This window comes from Coenobita brevimanus, chromosome 98, assembly GCF_032717465.1.
Source record: "Coenobita brevimanus isolate Jiangsu-jjx chromosome 98, ASM3271746v2, whole genome shotgun sequence".
NCBI classification, from domain to species: domain Eukaryota; kingdom Metazoa; phylum Arthropoda; class Malacostraca; order Decapoda; family Coenobitidae; genus Coenobita; species Coenobita brevimanus.
Window position 1 is genome coordinate 26515388 of NC_137051.1, and position 17146 is coordinate 26532533.

At 43.5% G+C, this 17146-nt stretch overlaps 1 protein-coding gene across 1 annotated transcript in view; it reads right to left on the reverse strand.

Moving 5' to 3' along the window:
• Positions 1–17146, reverse strand: part of LOC145414104 (uncharacterized) — a 255196-nt gene that overhangs the window by 95010 nt on the left and 143040 nt on the right. The window contains exon 6 of the mRNA XM_080283663.1: positions 14–327. Within this exon, the coding sequence (XP_080139789.1) occupies positions 14–327 (314 nt within the window). The remainder of the gene's footprint in view (positions 1–13; positions 328–17146) is intronic.

The following is a 17146-nucleotide window of genomic DNA, read 5'->3' on the forward strand; positions in this document are numbered from 1 at the left end:
ATGACAAACTTACCAAGGGGTAAGGAGGTGAGCCTGTTGTAATTCATGTTGAGCTTAGTGAGGTACTTAGCACGGGAGAAGATGCCATAAGGAATCTTATCCACCTCGTTGTGCTCAAGATTGATGGAGTGGACATTTGTGAACTGTGATGGTCCACCAACAGGATAGGAGTTGAAAGCATTACGGGACAGGGTGAGGGAGGATAGGTTGGAAAGGGAGCTGAGTAGACCCTCTGGGAGCTGGGAAATCTGGTTGCTCTCCACATTGAATTCGTCAAGGTTGATGCACTTGCTCAGTGAGCGTGGGACAGCTGTTAACTGGTTATATCTGTAAAATAAGACAAACATTCCATTACCATGGTCAAACAATGAAACAAAACCAATATTCATTGCTACTTAATATAATTATCCATAGCTACCAAACCTAATAAAACTTTACTTTGTTCTGATATCTAGCATGCATATACAGGTGGCCCTCCACATTCACGGGGTATAGGTGATACAGACTCCCACGAACGTAGATTTTCTGCGAATGGGTGGTGCGCCCTCCCGAATATGCCTCTACAACAGCAAATCACCCCGTGAGCAAGTGTGCACATACCGTACCTAATAAACCGTATCTGGGACCTGAAACCGACATAAAATATAAAAAATAGCTGATGACTGGCCCACACATGTGTGGGCCAGTCATCAGCTACATATATACTCCAACTTCTTACAATCATATCTATTAAATTCAGTCTTGGCTTCACAAAGGGGCAATCCGCAGATCTGCGAGACCTGCGAAAATTAATTCCACAAATGTGGAGGGCTGCCTATACTCAATATACATACTGAGCTTCCATGTCTATGCACACACATCACCAGAAAGTTGATCCTAACATCAGATACTTCATGAACAAGAATATGTTCCCATGGTGTATACACCACCAATATAAGTGGGCATCTGCCCCGCAGTGGTCATACTGTACCCAGCATACCTAGTCTTCAAGAAAGAAAAATAAATATGAAGAATGCCCACACATCTTTATCTAACACTAAGGATAAGACCAAAGCAACTAAATCACACCATAACGGCGATACATGCTTTACCCAGGAGAAAAAAAATCACGATGATGCATTGCTACCAATTGCAAACTTCTTAACCTGACGTGGGCAATTAAACAGTTTCACACAACTTTATCTTTCAAATAATTAATCCCTCTCACTGCATAAATAGCAATGAGCTTTTCATCATTACTACAACTCAGATGAAAAGAGCTTATAGTCCATTAGCCATTTTTTAAACACCAATGAATCCCAGAATGACCACTTCACTAGACAGCAAACTGCTTTGAACCTTGAAAATCAATAAGCTGAGCCCTTAACATTGGTCTACTGTTTGTGCATAATGCTGCAAAATCATAGATGCCTCAGTCCCTGAGGGAAAGTGTCCATAAAGGGTTCTACTCTCAAGGAATGCTGGAAGACAGTAAAATTTACATCAAAAATCAAGTTTTGGCCTCTACCATGAGATAATTATGTTATGTACGAAAACCAAAGGAGAGAGAGTTATGGAGATATTATATCCTGAAGCTGTGAGTGATGGGATCTAGGGGATACAGATCCCTGAAGAATAACTAACTTCACCTATATCATAGTTCTATAAAGTTGAATGCTCATACACAACCTAGTTACCAAGACACAGCATCCATAAATGAGGGATTCCATGGATGAAGAGCCAACCAACCAAAACTGAAGATGTGGACCTACAGATTCCAACACACTCCCCCAGCAAGTTTTTGCTTCCAAAAAAACAATATTAGCCCTTTTAGCATGGTCGAGAGACCATGGTCTGGAATCCTCAGCAATTGACTTTCCTGCAATCTGTTAGCCCAACAGACAGTGTTCTCATGGGGAAGGAAGAAGGATCATTGGGCAAATATCTCCAAGGCAATGAGATGCTTCTTGCTCTGAGAGTATGACATCTAATGCCTATTATCTGTCAGTGTTACTGCTTAAATTACAGATATAACCGCTATAATGATGCTACAAATTGGCCTTTATTTTTATTTATTTATTTTTTAAATTTCACTTATTCATTGCGATTAAGTTTTTTTGAGAGGCAGACTGCTAGTATTATACAATCACGTCCCGCAATTTGTGAATGTTGAATTCTGCGAAAAGCCCAAACCTACCAGAGAAATCACTGATTTCAATGTTTTAGTTATTCCTATTACCTACAAACCCACTGTAACACCTGTAAATGCATTTTATGTCATATTAATATTTCCTACAAAGACAGTACACAATGATACACAAGCCCTTATGGGTACAGTGTACACTCAACCCCCTGCTATCGCGCGTTCAGCTATCGCGTTTATCTGCTATCGCACACACATCAAATGCACAACCATACATGCTATCACGGACCCCAAGACCACTATCACGTGTCGAGTTTGAAGACAGGATAAGCGAAACTTATTCACAAGGCACTTCATACGAGGTTTGCTGAGGATACGATGGTTAATCGAAACGGTAACGTGGTAAAATTGTCGAAGATACCACGAGCATTTGGAATGCATCTGAACGGATTCCTGCCGAGGATACGACGGGCATAATAGTGTGAACAAAACCCATTCGACTCGAAAGAATATATCGTACTACAGCATTGAAATTTAGCTTAATGCTGAATACTTATTGATACTGTATTTTAGAATAACTATCAATTGTTTGGAAACCCTTATAAAGAGTTAATATTTCCCATGCCGAGAAAACCATGCTGTCGATAAAGTAATCACGTGTTTACAACTGAGACGGGGCTCTGGCAACAGTATGAGGAACGTGTGTGATAGCGTGCAAGTTTTGTTCCACTTAAATTTTCCTCGGCCGTTCCTGATACGATGTACCGTATGATAACCCCTTTAGCTGTGGACACTAAGAAATCATGGAGACAGCTAAAGAGATCTGGCGGCAATTAAGCCACTCCCAAGCCTCGGAACCCATCAAACCACCCAAGCCTTAATCCTTATAAAAGTTTGATGGCCATTTATGTTGTTTATTTATTCATTCTACTGTTATGATTAATATAATAATGCTTTATTTCATGTTGGAGGAGAGATTGGCAGGAAATCGCAGGCATTAAGTGGTTAAAAGTTAGAAAAATGGGCCACCGAAAAACCAATTAGAAATTTTCCCATTGATTGTTCAGTTCAGCTATCACGTATTCAGATATCATGCGCGTTTGCTGTGACCAATTAGGCGCGATAGCAGGGGGTTGAGTGTACTGTAATCACCATGCAATGATGACAATGAAAGCTTGCCGTGTGCTGAATGGCACGTACAGTTGTCCCTCAATTATCTGGACGTGCAGTATTCGGATATGTTCATTATTCAGATGCTGGCCCTTGGCTCTATTAAACCATTATCCGAATTTACTTGCTATCATCCGGATGTAAAAGTTCCCGAGAACTTCAGCTAGCCAGCCGACGTGTTCAAACATTCAGTATCGTGGCCGCTGGGCTCAAGCTGTGAGTGGGAAGTAAGCTGTAACCCAAACCAGAGCCAAAATATCCAAAATATCCATCCGACCCTGTACTGAATGGTCAAAATCACTCACTCGTCTGATCACTCCCAACAAACCTCCAGCACCTGAATAATACGACTGTAACCCACAAGTGGTGTCAAAACATCCGTACGCATCCCCACCCAATGTCGAAAGTTGCATGGCCACCAGGCTATCTTTCCTAACTGCCCCTGACATTGTAACACAGACCGCAAGCCACAAGTACGTGTTCCATGACAGTGGTCATCCATCTCTCTACCGAACGTCAAAAAGTCCCCCTCCTCCCGTCACCAGAGTTGTGTTTCCACGTGGCCACTCAGCGTCCTACAAACTGCAAGCTATGAGTATATACTGTATACAGTAAATGCGCTTGTCCGCCTCTTAACAGAAGGAGGAGAATCCTGCCCACAGCCTCGCTTCTCCCCCCCTTCCCGTCCATCCTCCATACCCGCCCGGCTCCCCCCTCACTCCCTCAACCCCTACCCTTCTCTGTGGTGATAACACTGTCTTGTGAGTTTTTAAAGCTTTTTTGCAATTTATTTTACTACTATTGGCCGTATGGAAATTCTGTGGTGACCATGAGAACGCTCATGAAATTCTGCATCTAAGACATATGCTTACCTCTTGCAAAGTGCTGGCAAAATTTTGCACTAGGATGGTGGGAAGTTACATGAAGGCAAGTTTTACTCCTGAAGACTTTATTCTCACAGCATTTCTACATTTTCACCTATCAGTTTTAAGTATTTTTATTAGCTTAGCTTATAGTATCAACACCGGCAAAGATGGTGATATACCATTTATGCCAATATAACCAATTTCTGGTACCATATTTGGCCAAGAAATTTTTTTTGGGGCCCCAGAAGCAATCATTCGTCATAGATAACCGAATTTGAAACGATCTTCAGGTTTTTTGTGGATTTTTGTTGTTTATGTATTGTTTTCTTGATGTATAGCATTAATATGGATAACTCTATGTGTGTTTTGATGTCTCAATACTGCAGAATGACCAGAAAACAGTGCCAAAATTAGGACTGTACATACATTATTGTATAAGTAGGTTCCCCCCCCCACCTTTTCTCATGGTTTTCTTGGTGCTTTTGCATTACTTTGGATATTCCTATATATGTTTTGATCTTTAACCCCTAAAAGACGGGCATCGTAATGTTCTGACAAATGTTCAGGACGAGCATAATTGGCGGGGGTAGGGTTTTTTTTCAAGAATACAGGTACTCCCTCAGTATCCCTGCTTGTCGTAAAAGGCGACTAAAAGGGTTGGCAGAGGGTTAGTGCCCCTCCCCAGAAAACAATTAACTAAAAAAACAAACAAGAAGCCTCGGACAAGGACTGACCAAACGATGACGACCCAGGACCGGACAATGGACTTGGTAATGGGTACGTGGAATGTAAGAGGAGCGAATGATGATGAGAAAGAGAGAGAGATTGTCCAGGTGCTTGAGGGTGCAAAAGTGGATGTATGTGGAATGACTGAAACAAAATGGAGAGGAGAAAGTGTGAGAGAATGGGAGTATGGATGGGGTATGTGTGCAGGAGTAGGTGAGAATGAGAGGGCAAAGGAAGGAGTATGTATAGTTGTGAGTAAAAGATGGAAGAAGAGCATATGACAGTATGGATCAGTTGGGTCAAGGATTGTGTGGGTAAAGTTGAAAGTTGGAATACAAATGTGGGCGATTGTGTGTGTGTATGCGCCAATGCAAGATCGTACTGGCAGAGTGAGAGAAGAGTTCTGGACAAAATGTGGAAGCGTGCATGGAAAAGTTTGGAAGGAATGAGAGAGTGTTTTTGATCGGTGATATGAATGGTAAAGTAGGGAATGTGAAGGTGGATGGAATAGTTGGTAAGTAGGGTGTGGCTGCTGCGATAGATGAGAATGGCGGTGCGTTAGTGGACATTTATGCTGGGAGGGGGTTGGTGATAGCCAATACTCTCTTCAGGCATAAAATGATCCACAGGTATACATGGCGAGTGATGAGAAGGGTGGGTGGTGAACTGAATGAAAGGAAGCCAATAATTGATTATGTGTGTGTGGATGAAAGGATGCGAAGACGTGTAATGGATGCAAGAGCTTACAGAGGTTGGGGGAGTGGACTTTCTGACCACTACTTGGTGGTGGCCAGAATTAGGATACAAGTAAGATGGAGGAATAGAAGAAGGGAAAGACAAGAGGAAGGAGTAGTTGCAAGGAAAGTGGAAACGTTACAAGAGGATGAGAAAAATGCAGAGTATAAGAGAGAAGTGGAGGAACGATTGGGGAAATATGAATTGGAGCAGATGGGGGACGTGGAAGGTGTGTGCAGGATATTTACAGAAGAAATATGTGCAGCATGTGATGTGGTGTGTGGGAGGAAGAGAAGATGCAGGGGGGTGCAAGGAACAGCGTGGTGGACTGAAGAGGTGAGACAGGCTGTGGCACAAAAGAAAGGATACAATGAATGGATGAGAAATAGGGGCGTGGAAGAAGTTGAGAGGTGGAAGAGAGAGTTATATGCAGAAAGAAAGAGAGAGGTGAAAAGATTGGTAAGAGAGAGTAAGAAGAGAGTGGATGAGGAAATTGGAAGGAATTTGAGTGTAAAGTGGAGGGACTGTAAGAAGATGTTCTGGAAAGAGGTGAAAAGAGCAAGACAGGGTGGAAGTGAGGTTAGCAAGGGAGTGAAAGATAAAAATGGTAGATTACTAGTGGAGAAGGGAGAAAAAGTGAGCAGATGGAGAGAACACTTTAAGGAATTGTTGAACATATGGAGAAGATGGAGGGTGAAAGACTGATGAAGAGAGTGTATGTGAGTGAGGTGGAGGGGGGAAGAGGGAGGGGGAGGCTGAGGATGAGATGGAGGGATGGAGTGGAGATGTATATGAGAGAGGGGGGTGTAAGTTGGAAGCAGGGCAGTGAAATGGCGGGGGACAGGACAACGTGGAGACGATTTGTTTGTGGCCACCCCAAACGGGATTGAGGCGTCTGGCAATAGACAGATAGATAGATATAGTGGGGGATTTATGAGGGGGAGGGGAGGTATGGAAGGGTGTGGGGGTTGTGGGGTGGTGCGGGTATGGTGACTGGGTTCTTGGGAGAGGTTGGGGGTAGTAAGCGTTTTTTTTTTTTTTTTTTTTTTTTTTTTTTTTTGAAAAGTGTGGAAGTGGCAGTGGGGGTTGGAGTTGTGGGGTTGTTTGGGAGGTGTAGGGGGTTTGGTGGGTATGGGGGTGGGGGGTGGAAAAAGGTAGGGGGTTTGGTGTGGTGGGGGTAGGGGGAGGGTGGTTAGGGGTTGGTGGTTGGTGGGGGTAGTGGGGGATGGTTGGGGGAGTGAGGGGGAAACAGCTGGGGGTGTGGGGGACAGGGGTGGTGGTGGGGAGGGTGGGAGTTAGGGGGCTGTGGATGGTATTGGTGGGATGGTGGGAGTTTGGGGGTGGGGGGTAGGGGATGGTGGAGGGAGGGCAGGGGGTGAAGTTGGGGGTGGGTGGCGGGTGGTGTGGTAGGGGGGTGGAGTGGGTGGTGGGTGGTGTGTGGGTGTTGTGGTAGGGGGGTGGGGTGGGTGGTGGGTGGGTGTTGTGGTAGGGGGGTGGGGTGGGTAGGGTGGGTTTGGGGGGTTGGGGGGCATGACCGGACACCCGTCTTGTTGGCCCTAGTACCCTTGGACAGCATATGCGGACACCCGTCTTTTATGGGTTAAATATGGCAGATTGACCTGAAAATAGTGCCAAAATTAGGAGGGGTACTGTACATACAGTAGTGTATAGGTAGGGCATTTTTTGGTTTTCAGCTTTTTTTTTTTTTATGGTTTTCATGGTGTCTAGCATTACTCTGGACATTCCTATGAGTTTTTTTATGTCTAAATACGGCAGACTGACCCGAAACAAGTGCCAAAATTAAGTGGGGTACTGTTCACACAGAGTGTTTAGGTTGGGTGTTTTTTGGCTTTCAGTGATTTTTTTGCACGGTTTTCTTGGTGTTGAAAATTATTTTGGATAATCATATGTATGTTTTCATGTCTAAATATGGCAGATTGACTTGAAAAACAGTGCCAAAATTAGGAGGGGTACTGTACATGCAGTAGTTTATAGGTAGGGTGTTGTTTGGATTTCAGTGGTTTTCCTGCATGGTTCTCATGGTTTACCATGACTTTTGATATGCCTATATGTATTTTGATGTCTAAATATGCCTGAATGACCAGAAAAACTGCCAAATTAAGCATAGGTACTATACGAATAGGTTAGGTATAGGTTGGAGGTGGGTATAGGTAGGGTCTAGGTATGGCAGGGGAGTAGTGTTCATTATCCAGATGTTGCCACTACCCAGATATGCCTTTAGCTCTATTATATTCAGATAAATAAGGGAATACTGTATGTCATTTTCATTACTGTTCTGGCTGCTCAGCTCCTTCATTTTCATCTCTCAAATTTTCCATTATTTATTTAGAAATTCCTTTGTATTTTCAAAGCATTTTCCCTCGAACACAAATAAAAAAAAAATTACTGATCGATGATGCTCTCAGGATAGTCTTTTCAACAGCCCCTCTTTATGTCGTTTTTCCTACTGTTCTGGTTGCTGAGCTCTTTTTCTTCTCTCTTATTTTCCTACATTTATTTAGAAATTCCATTGTATTTTCAATGCGTTTTTCCTTGAACAGCCCAAATGTACACGTATGATTTATTGATGACAAAGTTTTCATCAATGCACAAAATATTTCCTCCCTAAGGTTTTTCATAATTATTAATATTCATTCAAAATTATTACTATGTATTCCACTGATAGGTTAGATGAAAGTTCAATGGTCAAACACAAAATATTCTTTATTGGGTCGCCTAGCTGTCCACGCTGTTTTGCACCTCGTCTGATGCGCAAGAATTACCCCAAATGAGTGTGTTCAATCCATCTATGAGTAAAACATATTAAGTCTAAACCAGTTTATAAATCAAAACACAAAATTAAGGTCAATAATATCACCAAAATTGGTTTAAAAAAAAAAAAAAAAAAAAAAAAAAAAAAAAAAAAAAAAACGCCAACCCAGGGGTAGGCCTACGATCGGTGAGGTAGGGTGATATTTCTAACTCCCATTGCTATTCTGGGATACCACAACTAGGGGTTTGCCTGTACCTTTATTCATTTATTCATTCATTCATCTAATCCCGTGTTGCCCCATGAGGAGCACAGGAGCCCGTGGCTGGGAAAGTTAGTCCTGCCCTTTAAGATGAAAATGACCAGACTAACTCATCCCTGAGTGACATCATCATCATCATCATCATCCAGACCTCCTTTGCCACCCTACGGCAAGGTGAGGACTAGCAACGTCCAGACAGCCAAAGTCTCCCCAATCCAATGGGCCACACTTACATTTGTTCACCATTCAAGCCCCCGCAATCCTGGCTTTATCTGAAACACAAAGAAAACATTCACCACGTTCTGCAGCTTCACATAAATGTACCCGATAGAGTTAATCCGGACGCTGTCACATTACAAAAGGATGCCAAATCCCTGAACATGCGATTCTCCTCACAATAATCATCCAACCAGCTCGATCTCTTGTCAGTCCCCTAGCCTCGTCTCTTCCTCACACACTCATCCACCATATCCCTCCACCTTCTCCTTGGCCTACCTCACCTCCTCCCTCCTTCAAATTCGCTAACTCAGATATACCTCTTTCACCACTCAATTGTTATCCATTCTGTCCACATGACCGTACCATCTCAGTACACTCTTTCACAAATCACATTATTTCGAATCCTATCCACTCTCTGTACTCGATATACATTTCTCAGTAGTCTCATCTCCATGCTCTCACTCTTGACTTTCCATTTTCATGCCAGTCTCACATCTATATGTTAAAGCTGGCACTAACACTTCTTCATGTAAGCCTTGTGCAGCTGCAACACTAGTCTCTGTTTCCTATCAAGGCCTTCATTACACTAGATAATTTCCTTCCTTGTGACACACTATTTTCCACTTCATCTGCTCATTTTCCTTTATTTTCTATCGCTGTATATTCAAGATATTACAAGTGAGCAGTGTGTCAAGAATGATGATGGAAGGGTAGTGCTGAACAGTGGGGATATTAAAGATGCAAGGAGATAGCATTATAGCCGGCTGTTGAATGAGGAGTTTGACTGGGACAGGTAAGGTTTGAAGCCAGTAGGTCCAGTGTTTGGCCCTTTGTGTTGATTGACACTGCTACTGTGAGTGAGGCAATAGGGAGGATGCAGGTGGGGAAGGCAGCAGGTGTATCTGGGTTAACTGCTGAAATGCTGAAAGCCTCAGGAGATACAGGAGTGAGGTTAGTCACTGCCCTGATAAATATAATTATATATTTGAATGTGTTGTCCCAGATGATTGGTTGAAGGGTGTAACTGCAAATGTGTACAAGGGGAAGGGTGATGCCCTGGAAGGAGGAAATTATATGAGGTATAAAGCTTTTAGATCAGATAATGAAGGCAATCAAGAGAGTTCTTGAAGGTATGATTAAAGAAAGAGTGAATATTGATGAGATGCAGTTTGGTTTTATGACTGGCAGGGAGACCAATGATGAAATAAATATTCACTGTTCGAGAGCTTCAGGAAAAATATATAGGAAAGAAAAGGGAACTGTACTTTGTTTCTGTTGATCTGCAGAAGGCCTTTGACAGTCCCCAGGGAGGTGGTGAAGTGGGCAATGAGACAGCCAGGGATGGACAAGTGGCAGGTTAGGGTGGTTATGGCCGTGTATGTGGGAGTGCTTACTCAGGTAAGAGTGAATGGAGATCTGAGTGATGAGTTTTCCGTGAATGTCGGTGTGCATCAGGGGTCAGTTTTCAGTCCCTTGTTGTTTATCATGGGACATGAAGCCCTCTCATGTGACATCAGAAATGGACTCTGTGGGAGATGTTGTATGCTGATGATCTGGTGTTGATTGCAGAGAATGACAAGGAGGCGAAGGAAAGATTTAGGAAGTGGAGAGATCGTGTGGGGCACAAGGGCTTAAGGGTAAATGCAGATACAACAGAAGTGATGATATCTAAAGTTGGTGGTGGTACTGTCAAAGATGAGGGAGAGTGGCCATGTGCAATCTGCCACATGGGCGTGGGAAGTAATTCCATCTTTGTGTGCAGTGTGTCGGGGAGAGCAGGTGGAGCCTGTCAAGTGTGAAAGGACTGAACTTGCTAATGAGTCTCTGAGTGTGTGGAAGAGTTTTGTTATTTGGGAAACATGTTATGTGCTGGAGGTGGGGCTGAAGCTAGCTCTGTGGCTTGGGTGAGAAGTGGTTGGAAGAAGTTCAGGGAGCTGTTACCTCTACTGAAATTGAGAGGGTTCTCCCTTTGTGCTAAGAGACCTTCGTATCCAGCACGTGTTAGAAATGTAGTACTGTATGGTAGAGAGACCTGGGCTGTAAAGAAAGAGGATATTTGCAGGCTCCAATGTACAGAAATGACAATGATTAGGTGGATGTGCAATGCATCCCTGCGAGCAAGGCCTGAGGGGGGTCGGGTTTACGATGAATTGAAAAGTGGGATGGGACTTGAGAGTACTGGTGTTGTAATGAGGAGAAGTAGACTGTGGTGGTTTGGACACACTGAGAAGATGGGGAATGATAAGTGGGTGCAGAAAGTGACAAGCATTAATTCTGAGGGTGGGGCTGTGAGGAGTAGACCGAAAAAGACGTGGGACGAGGTCATTAAGTGTGACCTCAGGGTTAAGGGATTGAACAGAGAAGCTGCCATAGATGAGTTGCATGAAGAGCCACCATTAGGTGCCCAAGACCGATGCATGCAAGAATGTTGGAGACTTCAAAAATGAAACAAAATACACCCAGGTATTTGAACACTCACCAATTCCAGTCTCTCTCCATTCACTGCAACGCTACACTAGGAGTTATCGTGTCTCTCAATAATCATCACTTTACTCTTTTCTACATTTACTCTCAAGGCACGACGCTCACAGTTATCATCAAAACTCTGCATTAGTCAACCAAGTTCTTGTCCAGCATTTGCAAGTACTGTAGTACTCCATCATCAGCATACGACAAATCTGAGATATTCCATGCATCCCCAATCATTACCAACGCCATTCCCCTCTCCATTACACGTGCTTTTACTTCTTTCATCACCCCATCCATATATATGTTGAACAACCACGGGGACATCACACAACCTCGTCGCACACCCACACCGATCATGAACCACTCACTCAGACAGCCATTTACGTTTACACATACTTCACTGCCATCATAAAAACTCTTGATGGCACCTAGCAACTTACCACCCACACTGTACATGTGCAAAACCTTCCAAAATCCTTCTCTGTCTACTTTGTCGTATGCTTTTCCAGATCCATGAATGCCATAAACACCTTATAGTTCTTCTCACAAGCCTTCTCCACTATCTGTCTTACTGCAAATATTTGATTCACACATCTTCTGCCACCTAAAGCCACCCTGTTCATCACTCACTATTGAGAATTACTTTCTCAATAATAATTCTTCCATATACCTTCCCTATCACACTTATGCCAAGATAATTCTTGCACCACTTTGGTCACCTTTGTTTTTGTAAAAGGGTACAATCGCAACCTTTTTCCACTCTGCTGGCAGTTTCACTCATCTATGCCTTCTTATACCTCCTTACCTCTCTCCAACAAGCAACTCATTTTGCTCTCTCCACTACACTTAATCGTCTCTGCATACCAGTACACCTCATCAACCCCAGCTGCTTTCCCATTTTTCAGCCGCTTCACAGTGCTCTTCACCTGTGCGAGGGTCACATTTCCTGGCACTGCATTCCTTCTCTGCACGCTCCAAAACCCATCATGTTTACAGTGGCTCTGCTCTCTCTGTTCCCATTCATCAGGCTTTCAAAATATTCTTTCCGTCTGGTCCTTACTTCATCCCCATGGGTTAATAATCTACCACCTACATCCTTCACACCTTCACATTTCTATCCACTGTCACTTCTACATTTCCGCTCCTCCTTCCACAATAACTTCCTATTTTCGGAGTAGTTTCCATTCATTTTTCTTCCTAGATCATCATTTACCTCCTCCTTTTTCCTCTTCACTAGTCTCTTTACATGCTTCTTGCTCTCAATATAATCAGTTCTTATTTCAACTGAACCCCTGTCCTGTAGCCACTCTAGCCATTTCTTCCTCTTTTCCTCCACTGCTCTCTTAACCTCTTCATCCCACCATCCCGTACCTTTCTTCTTTTTTGTTACTCTTACCACACCACACAACACTTTAGCATTCCGAACTAAGCAATCCCTATATGCATTCCACAGGCTATCTATCCCTTTCATTCCAGTTCACTGATTCTAACTCCTGCTCTACTTTTGTCCCATATTCATTTGCCATTTTTCTCTGATCCTCAGCTTCTTGACTTTCAGTTTTTCTCCCTGACTGTTCCTCTCTCTCCTGGTCCACCTGGCTCCTCTCAGCTTGATCTTGCTACCACAATCATATGATCTGACAGACCGCCACATCATTCTCTCATGGCCCTTGTATCAGAAACCATTCCCAGCATCGACCTGTCTACAAGCACATAATCAATCAGGCTCCTGTCAACATGATCCCCGTTCCCTCTATACTATGTATATTTATATGCATCTTTGTGTTTGAAATACGAGTTACAAATGCACAACCTTTCCTGACAAGTATCCTTCAGTTGCTTTCCACCATCATTTTCTCCTGGTACCCCATTACAACCAATTACGTTATCCTCAGGACTAGTGCCTACTCTTCCATCAATATCGCCCATTACGATCACTTTATAGCTCCTAGGAATTTCTCCCACTGCTTTATCCAGCTCATCCCAAACCCTGCCTTTCCCACTCCTGTCATCACACAGTGCATATGCTACAATTACAGCTGCTTTCACCTTCTCAAACTTGAATTTGACATACATACATCTCAAGCTGACATATTTGCAATCTCTTATTCCACTCTGCCACACCACATTCATCAACAAAGCAACTCCTTCCTTGCATCTTTCTCTCCCATTCATGCCTAACCTCACACACTTTACACCCTCCCACTCCTCCACTTCACACCGTTTCAACAGTGTTTTACACAATGTCATCATGGTATATCTAGCACTCTTGAACACATTCACCACTTCCACCCTCTTGCTCTTCTCATTTACACCTCTCACACTCCACATGGCCATGAGAATCTGCCCATTAGGTTGGGGGCCTGGGCAGGTATTGGGTCCTCCAAGGTTCTCTGAAACATTTGCAATGATTAAGTGATTATAGATAGGGGAATCTGGGGGAAACTTAACCAGGCCAAAAATCCCAGTTATATGGTTACCACCCAGCCTAGTAAATGGTTCCTGAGTACAGGAAATTATTTGGCTTGTCACTTAGTGTAGAGACCACAGGGCATCCTTACAATGAGTGAGTGGATGATAGGTGCCCCACCCACCACTACATGAGTAATAAAGCCCAACCATCCCTTGGATATAAACCTGCACCGGCTCAATCCATTTGGAACACCTTAACCCCTAAAGGGTGGTCAACATTCCTGAACGTCCACTAAGGAAAGGGAGGTTGACGTTCCAGAAAGCGTTTCTATTCTGCGGGCCTATTATATGAAACAGGTGGGAGATATGGCAACATTGCCTGTTAGGACGTGAACATATCTCATGGCACCACCTTCAGTCACTTCCAGTTAATGCAAGTGGCCGTGTGGAGGTGTGTTGTGTGCAAGAATTCAGTGAGATGCCCAGGTAAATGCAGAGATGTGACTACGTGATGCCCTGAGTGTGGTGTAGGTCTCTGTATCAACTGCTTTAGAGAATACCATATACTAAACACACATTAATGTGAACAGTTGTAATATACAGTCGTACGTAATATTTACTAACATATGATTACAGCTGTAGAGACATGAGATAAGAAAAATTTTACATAATAATATAGTGTGTAGAGTTCAAATTGCACCACGATGACACAGAACAGTGTACATAATGTAAATATAATATATTTTAGGCTGCTGTTACAGTTAAGAGCAGAAAACAAGACTCTCTGCCTGCCTGCTCTCAGTTGCATGCCACTGAGAATGACCTTGACGTGCCACAACCCCTCTCACTCACCTCTCACCACCACCCAGCCTGCACACAATTTGAGTGGAGTAACATCAAATTCTTTGTTTTTTCAGCTATTCTGATCCATTTATGTATGTTTTGCTTGATTTCATGACACTTTATTTTTTCCAAAATAATTCCTCCCACATGGACGTCAAATTGGGGAGTAGCCCATTGTTTAAGGGTTTATTATCCACTCAACTACCAGGCACAAAAATATGGTTATATGGTTATCACCCAGTGTAGTAAATGGTCTCCTGGGGTACAGGAAACCATCTGGCTTGTCACTCAGTATACTGTAGAGTCACCCATAGGCAGATGGAAAAGGAAAGAATGAAGAAAAGACACAAGAGGCAGCATGGAAAGTAAGAAAGAAGAGAGGAATAGGCAGTCACCCAAGAGCAGCACTACACTGAGTGAGTGGATGGTGAGTGCCCCTGCTTATCATCGCTGAATGTCTTTACTGGCTGTAATATGAAAGTCTATTACTTTGCCAATTTTTTGGTGGCTTAAAGCAAAATGCAGCGGCCACTACAGAGACATTACCCTTCGAATCTTTAAATGCACTGTTCTCCAGACCTTGTACATGGCTGGTTGGCCCTTCTTCCCCGGAACCCCTCAAACAGTGATGTGCCTAGAGTTATGGGAGAGGTGAGTCACTAGAACCTTAAAAATCAATAGATCAAGCCATTCCACGGGCCTCTTCATGTGTGTATAAAAGCACAACCAGAGCTGCCAGAGACATTGAGCATCCATAATCTGTAGTGCAGGTGTTGACACATGGGCTTTAATGTGTGGAAATGAAATGACTCAGGACAACAGGGTATGCACACAATACGACCAAAGGTGGTATGTTGAAAGACAGTATCCACAGCTAGGCAATGTGGGTGTAGGTGAAGGGGTTTATCTAGGTAAATCGATAAGTTACAAGTAATAGTCTATCTATCTATCTATAGCCCAATGTCCTAATCCCACAAAGGGTGGCTGCAGACAAAACGCCTCCAAGTCGCTCTGTCACCCACCATTTGACTACCCTCCCCCAACTCACTCCCCCCTCCCTCATATACCTCTCAACTCCATCCTCCACCTCATCCTCGGTCTTCCCCTCCCTCCACCTCACCTATGTACACCCTCTTAGTCAGTCTTTCATTCTCCATTCTCTCCACACGTCCAAACCACCTCAGTGTATTTCTCCTAATCTTCTCAACCACATCCACATCCACCCCACAACGTTCTTTCACGTCTTCATTCGTCAACCTGTCCCTCCATGTCACTCCACATGCTCCTCTCAAGTAGCTCATTTCCACTGCTCTCACTCTTGACTTGTTCCCCAATTGCAAGGTCCATGCCTCGCTTCCGTACGTCAGGGTAGGGATCACAATACTATCATGCAGTGACTTCTTAACTTCCATACTCTATCTATCTATTGCCAGACACCACAATCCCGCAAAGGTTGGCCATTTGACACTGAGTTAGTTGTTTTACAGGGAGGGGCACCAACTCTCCACCAACCCACTTGTTGACACGTAGGGAGCACGTATGGTTTGGTTATATGGTCACCTCCCTATTTCTCATCACTGCTTTCAGTGAACCAACAACTTTCCTTCCCTGCTGTACCTTTCATGTACTTAATCCCCCAAGGTTCCATCCTTACTCATCACACTACCCAAGTACTGTACATGAATGCACTCACATTCTCCATATCCTCGCCATCCAACCTCATCGTGCATTCTGTGACTTCATTCCTCTCAAACACCATAACTTTACTCTTGTCTACATTAACTTTCAGTTTCCTCTTCCTACACAGTCCCAAATTCATTCACCAAACCTTGCAACTCTCATTCATCTTAACTCAACAATACTGTATCATCAGCAAACAACACCGCAATCTTCCAAATCTCACCCTCATTCATTAGAGCCAGCCCCACATCCACTTCCCTACCTTGCACCTCCTTTACAACCCCATCCATGTATATATTAAACAGCCATGGAGACATCACACAACCCTGTTTCAGTCCCACACTGAGATCAGAGAACTCACTCAGCTCACCATCCACTCGCACCATAGTCCTAGCTTCTTCATACATACTCTTCACAGCACTAAACAATTTCCCCTCCACTCCATATATTCTCAATACCTTCCACATATGGTGGTGGGTGTTGGTGATATCATCCACTCACTTGATGTAGTGCAGCCTACTTCTTCCTTAGCCTTTATCATTCTTTTTCTGTGCCTGTCCTCCTCTCTTCCTATTTCTCCCATCTTTCCTGTCACTTGTTATTGCTTTTTCTTTCCTTTACAGGTGGCTTTACACTGAGTGACAAGCCAAATGATTTCCTGTAAGCCAAGAAACCATTTACAACGCTGGGTGGTAACCATATAACCAAATCATACGTGCTCCCTACGTGTCAGCAAGTGGGTTGGTGGAGGGTTAGTGCCCCTCCCCGTAAAACAAATAACTCAAAGTCAAATGGCCACCCCTTACGGGATTATGGCGTCTGGCAATAAATAGATAAATAGATAGATAGATAGATAGACCTTCCACATACCT